Below are 13697 nucleotides of genomic sequence, written 5' to 3'. Positions count from 1 at the left end.
AAGAAAGATCCCTTAAGTTGACCTTAGACATTGCCCAAGTTAGTAGTGGGCGAAAATCACCCCCCGAAAATGGGGGAAGGGAATGCCGCCTCTAAATCCCGTTACCTAAGCCGCGTAACAGAGCCCAGCGACCGATGACAACAAGCAGAATGTAAATGTAAATGTAAATGTAAATGTTTGCCGTCATCGAGTCGAAAATGTTGGCGGGCGCCCAAAACCAAACGTTAATAAACTCCCCACCAACAGGGGGAAGGGGCGGGCAAGGGGCGTGCTCGATTTACATGAGCAAACAGCGCCGAGCATGTGAGTCTACCTTTTGGCGTCCTTCTCCACCCAGTACCACCCTCCACCCTCTACCCTCCATGCGCTCTCTTTCGCTTTTTGCCGTGCAATTTCAGCGACCACGTGCGGCTGAAAAAAAGATTGGTGGAGCTCTAAAATGGCTAAAGGGCTCCAGACCCAGAAATGCCCTGTAATAAAAAATGCTTTACAAAATTTACAAAATTTGTAAAAATATTTAAGCATATTTTCTAGAGTTAAATTCTGAAATCATATTAAAAAAAAGGATTTTGAGGCTGGAAACAAAAGCAGTTCAGCTCAAAGGTTACCCCAAGAGTACAGGGTATGTACGAAAAGGGGTACAAAAAAAACAGTGGAGCTCTAAAATGTCTGCAGGAATACAGATCTAGAGATGTCCTATAATAAAATGTGCTTTACAAAATGTTTAAAAATATTTGTAAATATTTTCTAGGGCTTAAACTCTTAGAAATTAAATTTTAAAAAGGGATTTTTAAGTTTAAAAAGTAATTAAATTATAAAGTAAGCTATTAAGTGTTTTAGAAAATATTTAAGCATATTTTCTAGAGTTAAACTATTAGAAATTTAATTTTAAAAATAATTTTCAGGTTAGAAACAAAAGCAGTTCACCTAAAAGGTTACCCCAAAAGTACAGTATGTACGAAAAGGGGTAAAAAAAAAAAATAGTGGAGCTATAAAATGTCTGCAGGAATACAGATCTAGAGGTGTCCTATAATAAAATGTGCTTTACAAAATTTTTAAAAATATATTGTGTATATTTTCTAGAGTTTAAACTCCTAGATAATAATTTTTTTAAAGGGATTTTTAAGTTTGAAACAAAAGTAATTCATTTAAAATATTTAAAGGTCCAGACTTACAGATGCTTAATGCTATAAAAAATGTTTAAAAATATTTGTACATATTTTCTAGAGTTTAAACTCTTAGAAACTAAATTTTTTTAAAAGGATTATTACGCTTAAAAAGTAATAAAATAATCAAATATGCTATAAAGATTTTTAAAAAATAATTATGTATATTTTCTAAAGTTAATTAAATTTTAAAAATATTTTTCAGGTTAAAAACAAAAGCAGTTCGCCTAAAAGGTTACCCCAAGAGTACAGGGTATGCACAAAAAGGAGCAAGTTTTTTGGATTTGCAATGCAAACATCCATAAGAATGTGAGTGTGTGTGTGTGTTGGGGTTTTCCTCTCACCCCCGCCACCCCCGCCACCCCCTTTGTTTGTCAAAGAAACGGCGCTGAGAAATATTCCTCAAATTCATTGAATTTTTCCAAGGTAAAAAGGGGGTAAGGGCCGGTTGCATGCTGTGCGAACGCGGACCTGCGGAAATTCAAAAGGAATCAAAGTGAAGAGTTTGGTAAAAAATCATCGACACATGCCTGCCTGCCTGCCTGCCCGCCCACCCAGTGCCAGGATATATCGCCCAGCATCCCCAATAACGCTTTTGCGACTGTCAGTCAATCTCTTCGAATGCAAGGAGGAGCAGGCAGCCAGGACTCTCCCCCGGTGAAGTGAAGTGTGTGCGTGCGAAAAAAAAACAGAAAACAGAAATATAAAGGAACGAGTTGGGAGCCAAAAAAAAAAACCCAAGGAAATGCAAACAAACAAACAAAACCAACGAATAAACAAACAAACACCGAGGAGCAGCAGGAAAAGCAAACACACACACCGCACACACACACAGAGCTCGAATAATTTGACTTTATCTAAGCGCCAGTCAAGCAATTCGCATTACCAACAAAGGCAAAAGGGACTCAAAGGACTGCAGGCAGGACTAAATGGTGAAAAGGATACCCTCGTCGTCGTCTCAAGCATTGATTTATGTCGAAGATTTCGGGGGGATCCGATTGCCAAAGCGACTTTAAGCGGGATTCATCGAATCGAAGGTGGATTTTCTGGTAAGTTAATGATTAATCCCTGCTTTTTATGTTAGAAGATTTAAGGATTACATAATACAACTGGTGTACAAGTCTAGTTAAAAGTCTAGCCAGAATCAGAGGCTTGTTTTTTGATTTTTTATATTTTTTGGGAACATTATAATTTTAGTAAAATGCTCGAAACGCCTTGAAGGAGTCATTTCCGACCCTATAAATCATATATATTCTTGATCAGCATCAACAGGGGAATCTTTTTAGCAATGTCCAGAAGAAAACAATTTTTTAAAATTTTTTTCAAAATTTGTATAAGGGGTTACATCATTAAAATTCTAAAAAAATTGAAAAAAAAATTAATTTTTTAAATTGTCCAATTAAGTAAGCAGATTTGTTAAGCTAATAAAAACAAACTTAACACTGTTTACCATATTAAAATTATTGCATTTTTGGGAGAGTTATGATTTTTTTAGGTTTTGATTTGTCCCAAAAAATGTGTTCCCATTTTTTCAAAAAAATTTAAGGGGTTACATCGTTAAAATTGATAAAAATCGACCAAAATTAAGAAGTTAAATTAAGTATGCAGATTTGTTAAGATAATAACCACTAACATTACGCTGCTTTCCGAATTAAAATTAATGCGTTTTTAAGGGAGTTATGATTTTTTTCAACTAGACTTATCCCAAATATTTTTATCGTTAAAATCGGTAAAATTTGAAAAAATTTGAAATTTTAAAAATTTTAAAATTAAGTAAGCAGATTTATAAACCTATTAAAAACTAGCATAACACCGTTTTCCTATTGAAAATACATGCTTTTTTGATAAAGCTATAATTTTTTTAGTTTTTGATTTAACCCAAAAAATGTTATCAGTTTTTTCAAAATTTAAAAAATATTGATACATTTTTTAAAATGGTGATAAATTGGAAAAAATTAGAATTTAAAGAAATCTTTAAATTTAGCAGATTTGTAAACTTTATAAATACTTACATAACACCACTTTCCGAATTAAAATTAAGAGTTTTTCGACAGAGTTATGCATTTTTGAATGAATTTAAATTTTTGACTTAGTTATGGATTTTTGAAATATAAATATTTCACCAAAAATTATAAAAGAAATTGCACTGTTCATTTCTTCAAAATGTTATCGTTAAAATTAAACAAAAAAATCTATTAAAATAATTAAAAATATAATTAAAATTAAATAAAAAAAATCCCTAAATTATGTATGCAGATTTTTAAACTTTCTAAATGCATTTTTGCCTTAGTTATGATTTATTGATGGATTTACAATTCCAAAATATCCAAAACCAAGTGTCCAACTTTAAGGGTATTCAACAACCTTCGTCTTCCCAAAGTATCCCTCTCACTCGTTTATTTATTATTTTGTGAATTCTTAATGGCTAACCCATATCCCCCCCTGCCAGTGCCAGATCCCAGAGATCGGAGAGAGAGAGAGCCAGCCTCCTCCGAATGGCATTATGGGCTTTTTGGGTTGTCTTTTTCGGTTTGGTTTTTCAGTTGCTGCAACTGCAAAAAGTTTTGTTTGCGGTTTGTTTTTAGTTATTGCATTTCTTTGGCCCCATGGAGCGGCACTCAGTGCCCCGAGGCAGTGACCCGACTCCCCTGGCGGCAAATTTTGGGTGCATTTCTCATTTGTATTTGCGGTTTGCACTCGATTTAATTGTGCTCCTGGCAGCTGGCACAACGGGAGTTGAGTCCCAATGGTTTCCAGCGGGTTAAATGGTGGGTTAACTTGGTCAAAATGAATATGAAGTTGACTCTCTCTCTCTCTCTGGTTAAAGTTGGTTGTCAAGGCTCCACGAGGCGTATACTTAATTTGCAAATTGAGAGGATTGAGTCGCTGCAATTTGATTTCCACTGCAGGCTTGCAATTGGTTTCGACCTCTGGCTTCATTTTCTCCGGCTGATCGCTCATTAGTTTGCACGCCGGATTGGGTCTCATATTTCCGGGCATTCCTTTGAAATGGTTTCCCAAAAGGACGCTCTGGCCTCACATCATTTGTGGTTCCTCCTGGATAATTGCGAAACCAGAGATGCTTCCTGGTTCCCAGTGTCCTGTTTGTGTGTGAAATGTGAGATGTTTGCCCACGCCCATTTAAGGCTGAGAGGCCTCAATCTGCAATCTGCAATCTGCAATGTGCAATCTTCCCTCAGCTTTGCAATGAAATGAATTATTTGCTTTAAAGCGAGAGGAGGGGGGGAGTGCATTTATGAGTACATTGCGTATACGCCATGTGTGCCCAACAATAATATGCTCATCAGTCGCTGGGCCATAATCAACGTCATGGCAATTATCTGTTTGCCTAAATGCATTCCGGGCAAACATTCGAAAGCGGAAACGAAAGCGGAAAACCGGAAGCGATGCCAAAGCCATTGGCAAATGGCCTCCGCTGGGCTGTTGTGACTCCCACATTTTGCCTCAACTTTAGCAATTAGTAATTAGAAAATTGCAAAGAATTTGCCTTAAATTTAATAAGGAATAATACTAATTAATTTAAAATTATTTTTATATTTATTTAATAGTTTTAGGGATTTATTTAAAAATTTATATAAATGAATAAGGAATATAAAAAAATCATTTTCGTAAATTGAAATTATTAAGAGAGTTTTTTAATGTAAATTATTTAAAAAAAAATTTGAATAAATTTTATAATTAAAAAACAAAAGCAGGCTGGCGAAATAACATTAAAATAATTTAAATTAAATTTAATATTTTTATTAATACATTTTATTTATTAATAATAATCACAAATAATTAAATTACATTTTATTTATTAATTTAATTATCAATAATTTTTAAATAATTAAATTAATAAAGTTATTTAAAAATTATTGATAATTAAATTAAATAAAATAAAATAAATTAAATTATTTAAAAATGATTGTTAATAAAATTTATAAAAAAAATGTAATTTCACTATTAAAAATTATTATTATATAATTAAATTTATAATCTAACAATATAAAGTTACTTAATTACTTTAAAGAAAATATATAATAATATACATAATATTAAAAAATAAATAATATTTAATCAAATATAATTTAATAATTTTTAATAATTAATTTTATAAATTTAATTAAAATTATTCGGTTTTATTTAATCAATTAATTTTATTAATTATTTATGATTATTATTATGTGTATTACATTATTTATTATTAGTATTAGTATTATTAATTTAATTATTTATTATTATTATAAATTCATTTAATTTATAATCCAAACACAAAAAATTCCCCTGATTACTTTAAAGAAAATATAACCTAAATCAAGGCAAATTAATAAGAGAAACCGCAAGAAAACCAAACCAAACCCAACCTTGCGCTTTGCCAGCTTTCCAGCTAATTGCAGCCAACTAGTGCCATGGCCACGCCCCCCAACAGCCACCCCTTTCCCCCCTCTTGACACGCCCACACGCCCAAGAAGGCCAGCAATTAATTGCGCTCATTTTTTAGGAATCCCTGCCACGCGCTTCATTTCAATTTGCACCGGATACGCCAAGGCCCCCATTTTCCATTTCCCTTGCTTTTCTCGCTTTCTCGTCTTCTCTTTCTCTTTCCCTGTTAGCTGCAATTTTTGGTATTATTTTTAACCGAAAATTTGCACCCTATGCTGCCCCCTCCGAAGTTGTTTATTGCACTTGCAACTTCCGCAACAAACGAAGATAAATGGTTACTTTCTTGCTTGCGTTTTTGTTTCGGTCTGCGGCACGTCGGTGTTTTTCCCCCCAGCTTGTTGCCACTAGTTGTGTGCCCTTGATAGTGTGGGTGGTTTTTAAGTGAAAATATACACAAGTGGGGAATTAATTCATAAAAGTGGTCCCAAAAGTAGCTGGTAATTAGGGGGGAAATCGTTAGATAACTTGGGATAAGTTTTTGAGGGATTGAGGGAACTTTAATTGGAAATTTATTTTAAATTGAATTATTAATATTATAAGGTTAATAATTTTGTATATTATTTATTTGAGAAGAGAATTTATTTAGTGGGAAATTAATTTTAAAATGTGGTGGAAATCGGGGAGTAACTTGGGATTAAGGGAACTTAAATTGGGAAAATATTTTATTTAAAATTAATATAAATTATAGATTATACTTAATTATTAAATGTACTTATGAATTTTACTTGGAGATAAATAATATTATAATTAATTTATAAATTTCCAGAATGGAATGTACTTTACAAAAATCATTCTATAATTAATTATTAAATATATAATTTTTTAAAATTAAATTTAATTAAATCTGATCATTAGATTTAATTAAATTTAATTGCAAAAAATTATTCTATAATTAATTAATCAATTTATAAATTTTAATATACTTAAAATTTGATTATAAATTAGCTTCATCATTTACTAAATTATTTTTAATTATTAAATTTTAATATTTAATTTTCTGGGGAATAAATTATATTATAGTTATTTATTGTAGATTCCCTCAATCTATCAATTGTTCAATTAATACCTAATATTTAAATTAAATAATTAACCTGACATTTTCTTTACACTCTCGCCTGCCTTAATTAATTCTTTTCAATGACTTTGCACTAATTTTAAATGATTTTTTGAAGAGGAAAGTGATTAGAAAGCACGAACTTTGCGCACTAAAAACATTCAAAACAGATTGCATTTAGTATTAAGTTCGGAGTAGAATTCATAGGTCGACAGGGGTTTATGTATAAGAAGGTTATCGATCTCTCTCTTGGAATATATAGTAACCGTGAGATCGATTTCACGCACTTCTATATATAGTTTTGGAAATAGAGTAAATAATCAATCGCCTTAAATTCATCGTCGTTTCCCGGATTACATTCGCCGTAAGCCCCGAGTAATTATCAATAACCCAATTGAGATTGTCGGGCTTATCGCCCCCCGGCGGCAGCTGTTAACCTCCTACAGCCCACACCCAAACCCACACCTACATAGCAGTATATATACATATATATATATAGATATAGTATAGTATATATAGAGTAGCCACTGGCTTTAATTTCAGCCAGACTGGCCCGTAGACTTTGATTAACCACCGAATGTAGAGCAATTACAGGGCTTTAGAGTGTGTGTGTGTTTGTGTGCAGGTGCATTGGCACACACACTCGAAGAAAATACCAGTCGTCGTGTGTCATATTTTAATATAAAAAATTAAAAGCATTTTAATGCTAAACTGTACGTTTAAGTATAAAATTGCTGCTGCTGCAGTTGGTGTGATTTTCTACAAGTCAAAGGTTAGACTTGAGTTTATACAGTTATGGAATGTTTTAACCAACACTGAAAGAAAAGAGGTGGGACTTTAAAGGGGGAAAAGCAGAAAAAAGAATTTAAAAATTGTGATTTCTTATTATTAATCTATATTAAAAATAAACAAAGGGAACTATTTTTACATGTTTAAAGTAGTTTCTCCTTTAGATTTAAGCGGTTCTTTTCTTAGAACTATTTTCTCTCAGTGTTTTCCAAATAATATGAATAACCCGGTGGCTGTTTACCCCGCCGATTACCAAAATGCGGAGATTGCCGTCCCCCCTAATCTCGGCCAGTGACTTCTCCGCGCTCCGCCCATCGATAAGATAGCGTCGAACTCACTCGCTCGATCGCTCCGAGTCGGATTCTCCTGCTTTCCCCTAGCCAGTCGATGCCAGAATGCCGAGCCAGACGCAGCCTCTAAACCCCCAACAACCGCTACCGCTCCTCCTCCTGGTGGGACTAACCCTCCTCCTGGTCGGCCTGCAGACCTGCCGGGCCGTGGAGCTGCCCAACCTGGATGCCTCGATGCTGGAGAATGTGGACGTGGACCAGCTCAAGGCCAGCTATTTGCCAGAGGGCTTGCGCGGCGCTAACGTGACCCTGGAGGATCTGCATCGCCTGCTGGAGTCCAAGTGCAGGAGGGCCAACAAGCAGCCGGTGAATGCCACCGCCTTGAGCAAGGCCATCGAAACGGCGGGCGGCAAGCTGGTGGAGTGCCTCTCGGGACTGGCCAATTTGACGGAGATCCAGGCGGAGATTGCCGAGGCCAGTCCCAAGGGTGATCTGGATGTGGTCTTCGAGAAGTACTGCCTGCGCATGCCGCGGGCCAAGGCCTGCCTCAAGGACTTCAACGACGCCCTGCTGCCCTGCCTGAATAGCGAGGAGCGGGCCCACAATACGGTCCTCCAGCGGATCGCCGACCGGCTGCTGGAGTTCATCTGCTACAAGAATGGCGACCAGATTGCTCTCTTCATAGCCGAGCAGGGGCCAGAGTGCCTGGAGCAGAGCCGCGAGGGGATTGCCAACTGTTTGAATAGCACCTTTGGTGGCTACCTGCCCAAGCAGCTGACCGCCGACTGGACCAATGGCGAGGGTCTGCCCGAGTTGGTCCTTGGACCCCGCCAGTGCGTCGATCTGTACGACTTTGAGACCTGCACCGTCCAGCTGCTGGAGCGCTGCGAGGTGATCACGCCCAGCAATATTGTGGAGTCCATGTTCCGTTATGTGCGAAGGGAGTCCTCCTGCCAGGCGTCCATTGACAAGGCCATGGCGCAGCGCAGGACGGCCCTGCCCCTGGTGGCCGCCAAGGAAGGAGCCGCTGGACTGGCCACTAGTGCCTGGACCCTGGGAAGCCTGCTCCTCCTGGTCGGAGCTCTAGCCCGGCTCTAGGCTTTGGCTTTCTTTGTTTGTTTCTTTTCTTGTTTTTTTTTTTTTTTATATTTTATAATTATGTTTAATAAACTTGGGCGGAGGCAAGGAGGAGTCTGCCACTGCGGGTCCACCCGGCATAAGCCGCTTAACGGATTCCCTTTTTAACTCTGCGACGGCGGCTGGAGCTCTCGGGCACCAAAGTGTTAAGCTGCATAAACACAAGCCTGAAATATGAGCGGAAGACGGGGTCAGCCGGGGCTACACTGGGAGAAAAAGGGGGGGAGAATAGCTCAACATTGAAATAATTATAAAATCAAATTATGAAAAGTAGTCTTTAGTTTTTACAAGAATATTAATTATAATAAATCAAAAGGCAAAATATTATTATGGTTTGGTTTTCATTATATTTTTTATAAGTTAATATAATAATTAATTTTCTATGACTTTTAATTATTACAAATATTAATTAAAATAAACTGAAAAACAAACTATTATAATTGTGGTTTTTTTCATATATTTATTTTTATTAGTTAAATAATATTAAGAATATTAATTAATTATTAAGAATATTAATAATAATAAACTTAAAGGTAAAATATTAAAATTATTTGGTGGCAAAAAATAATGAAAAATAATAAAATACATATAAAAAAAAATAAAATTAATAAACTAAATATAAAAAAAAAATAAAATTAATAAAATAAATAAAATAAATATAAAAAATAAATAAAATTAATAAAAATTAATATAAAAAAAAATAAAATTAATAAAAAAATAAATAATAAAAGAATACTACATTTAATGAAATTCAAATAAATTAAAGAAAGAAAATAAAATAAAATTAGGTTAAATACAAATAGTACTAATCTTATTTTATTTTCTTATAATACCCTTCTTTAACCATTCATTTCTCCCAGTGCAGTCGGACCATATTGCAGCCGCTTATCGGCCGGCAGCAGCTACAGAAGCTATACCTATATACACGGCGACTATACTATATAGTGTATATATAGCGTAGAGCGTAGAGCAACAGCATCCAAATGAAGGGTCAGTCGAACACTTTCCTTATCGCCGGGAAAACAAAAGGCACTGGGGGGAGCGGGAGAGGGAGAGGCAGAGAGAGCAGGAGAAAGAGCAAGAGCAATAGAGATAGAGCGAATCAGAGACAAAGGGAAAGCTGGGGGACAGTTGCAGCTTTTCAAAACTGTGAATTTTGAGCCAAAGTCGTGCCACCACCATACAGTGGGGCAACGAGATAAGCAAATTGATTTGCCACCCAAAAAGTCGCCGACAAATGCGGTCTCATTTCTCCCTTTCTCTCTTTCTCTCTTTCTCTCCTTCTCCGCCGCCCTTCCATCATTTCTATATTCTCTGTTCTCCCTGAACTGAGGGACAGCTTCGTCACCCTCGTAAATCATAAAAAAAGTGAAATAAAACAACAGTTTTTGGTGACCAAAAATTGACAGTTTTTGAAATACTCTTTATAAAATGTGGGATTGGTATTTGTTTTTGGAAGGATATGGGAACAAATTAGGGATAATATTAGGTTTATAATTATAATAAAAGATCATTTTTTAAATATATTTCAGGGTTAGGGAAATCTAAAAGAAATCTTCGGGGTTTTATGGGTTACAATAAACCTTTATAGTTAATAAAAGAAATTTAAATATATAAAAAATATATAAAAAACTTTAGAATTTAATATATATAATTTATTATATATATTTCATGTAAATATACAATATATATAATATTAAAACCCAAGAAACCCCCTAGAAAAATTAACCTTTTGAATAGATAAAATCCCCTTCACCCCATTGTCTAATATTCCACCTTCAAAATAAGGGTATTTCGTGGAACAACCATATAAATCTAACGGATATAAGCGGCAGATAAATGAAACCGCAACTGTCATCATTTCACAGACGAGTGCAGCTCCAGGGAGGAGTAGAAGGAGCAGCAGGAGGAGCAGGAGGAGTAGTAAGAGAAGCAGCAGTAGGAATAGCAGAAGGAGAAGCAGCAGAAGGAGCAGCAGGATGAGTAGAAGGATAAGCAGTAGGAGCAGCAGAAGGCATAGCACAAGGAAGACTCCTCTGGACAGCAAGGCGCTCATCCTTGGAGGTCGTGTCCTGCCTGCTTGGGAGGCCATTTCGGTGACAGACGAAGCGTGAAATGAATTGGACGGCATCTTAGCTGGCTCAGTTTCCAGTTTCCCAAAACCCAAAGCCAGAGAGAGAGAGAGAGCAAGTCCCAGGGAATCCAAAGAATAATCTCAGCCAGAAAGTGGAACCCCACCATTCAAGGAATTCCAATCAATAAAAACTGAAACCAACAAAAAAAAAAAAATGCTGCCACTTAACCCATAAACCCAAACTTCTTAACCCTCCCCTTCCAGTCCAAAGTCTTTGGCTAACAAGTCATAAATGTTGCAAACTTAATTAGGACTGCCTGCAGTCGCCAATTCCAAGTCCAAGTCCAAGTCCAAGTCCAGACCCGGCCCCAGTCCATTATTGATGTGAAAAATGCGGAAAATGAATGCGTTTCCGGTACTTTTCGCGAGTTGGCAGCTAAATTGCAGCGGCCATGAATCATTCGCTGCAGTTTCCTCTCGCCTCTCTTGCCTCTCCTTCCACTTTTCCAGCACTTTTCCCGCACTTTTCCTCATTCGGCTTTTCACATTCGGCAGCAGACAAACTTTGTACGTGCCACGCGATCGAAACAGAGGGGTTAACCCGGGGTGGCAGGCGGGCAGAGTGGGGTTAACTTGGCTGCCAAATAATTGCACGTCATTGGCACAAATTATTGTGATTGCGGGGAAGCCCCCAAGAAGTGAAAAAAATAACTAAAAAACGAAGTGAGCCAGTTGGAAAATTACTTTTTAGGGCAAAAAAAATTATATATATAGCCACTCAACCTGAATTGCCAGAAGTTTAATTGATTTTACAGCAAACTTTTCATTATTTAGAATTCTAATTTATTTTCCCACTCGCATTTGGTAATAAAGTGAAACGCTTTTCATACATTTTCCGCATCTGCAGATATTTTTCATATTTAAATTAATTGATTTGCAAAAGTTTTGCTTGTTCAGTGAGTGGAGAAAAGGTAGGAAAAATGGTAGAAAAAAGCTGCGTTTGTAACAAAAAACGATAGAAATTTAGCTTTACTTTCTACTGATGTTAGGTTTTAAATTAATAATAGTATTTTTAATATTTTAAATTATAATTTAATTACAAAAAATAAGAGATTTAGCTCTATTTTATACTTATTTGAGGTTTTATAGTAATAAATTAAATGTAAAATATTTTAAATTATATTTTAATTAAAAAAGGAAACTGTTATTTTCCCCCTTAATTTACCCTTTAATTACAAAAGGAAATTCCCACATTTTCCACCTTGAAATCACTTGATTCCTTGAACTTTCCCCCCAAAAAAGAAGAATGCAAAGTTTTTAAGGGGAAGAAGTAGCTGCACTTGTGTCAAATTTAATTAAATATTTCAATTTTGGGGGCCCCTGTGGAAAATGCTGTCGCAGGCAGGGCAGTGCCGCAACTATCTCTAATTGTGCACGCATTTTCCGGGCAGGGAGTTTGCCACCTGAGGCGTCTGCGGCTGTTGGTGTCCCACGCTTCAACGCTCATTTGCAAATGTTTGTCTACGTGGGTGGAAAGCAATGGAAAGCAATGGAAAGCGATGGAAAGCGGTGTGAAAAGCGCACGAAGGGCCGGGGGTGGTGTATGACAGCATTAAAAGGGGGTTGCAAAAGGCGGACGCAGACAAGGACGCCCATGGGGAAATTGCAGCAAATGCAGGCGGGACTCTGTAGAATCTCTGAGCTGCCAGGAGGTTAAATTCACCTCCACCTCTCCCCCAGAAAGAGGCTACAGGAGACCCCATTGTTTTTGGGCTAATGAATGCGCAGATTCGACATGCGGAGAGAGAGCTCAATAACAACATGCCCGTCGTAATCGATAACCGGGAACATCATTTGGCCAAAAGGGATTGCCAGGTAAATCAAGGCGAGTGAGTGAGTCGTCAATTAGTGTTTGTCAGAAGCGATACATTAACCGGGGGCAAAGGGGTGCTCTACAAGGGGATTACTAAATAAAATTTAAAGATTATTGTGAGGTGTTTTGACAGTTATTGAAGTGATCGGTGAGCTATCGTTACATTTGGTGGCAAGCAAATTAATAATAAATAAAATAAAATATAGAAATAAAAATGCTTCTTTAAAAGTTTGAAAAATCAATTTATAATTCCTTGCTTATCGGTTATTAAAAGTATCGATAGAATTTATAAATTTATTTATTTATCGATTATATAAACGTTCAATATGGGATTAAAATAATATATATTATTAAAAAATATTATTATAATTATTTTGTTATTAATATGTTATTTGTTTGACCGTTTTAGCTCTCTTCTTAGCAAACTTCTTATTGTAATTATCGATAATTCATCCTTAAATCGATACCTGCTTGTGAGCTTACTCTAAAATAACCTTTCCCAAACTTGGCTTAATTATGGCAATGCCGGAAAATTAATCAATGAGGAAATCTATTGGTGAAAGATTTGCATATATGTATGTATGTGCTTCCCCCGAAACCCCCTCAAAATCTCTCACCTTTTCAACACACACACACACACGCACTTTCAACAGATTTGCCAAGGGGCTGTTTGTCCCCTGGAATTCCCTTTCTAGACTCACACACTTTAGCCCCCCTTTCAGAACTTTGTAACACTTCTCCAAGTGCGCTTTGTGTCTACACACATGGGTGTGTGTGTGTGTGTATGCTCGTTCGTGTTGGTTTTACGCATGAATGTTTGTGTGGCAGTGCGTGTGTGTGGGGGGGAATGGGGGGGAACCACAGGGGA

At 36.3% G+C, this 13697-nt stretch overlaps 1 protein-coding gene across 1 annotated transcript; it reads left to right on the top strand.

Annotated features, from left to right (window-relative positions):
• Positions 1 to 7824: 7824 nt before the first annotated feature.
• LOC108080126 (27 kDa hemolymph glycoprotein) lies at positions 7825 to 9209 on the top strand. The gene has a single exon (XM_017174760.3). The coding sequence runs from the start codon at positions 7851 to 7853 to the stop codon at positions 8841 to 8843; it is 993 nt and encodes a 330-aa protein (XP_017030249.1). The 5' UTR covers positions 7825 to 7850; the 3' UTR covers positions 8844 to 9209.
• Positions 9210 to 13697: the final 4488 nt, after the last annotated feature.

The sequence above is a fragment of the Drosophila kikkawai genome, chromosome X (genome assembly GCF_030179895.1).
Source record: "Drosophila kikkawai strain 14028-0561.14 chromosome X, DkikHiC1v2, whole genome shotgun sequence".
Taxonomy (NCBI): Eukaryota; Metazoa; Arthropoda; class Insecta; order Diptera; family Drosophilidae; genus Drosophila; species Drosophila kikkawai.
Note: the sequence above shows the minus strand (reverse complement) of the source record. Positions and strands in the feature narration are given on the sequence as shown.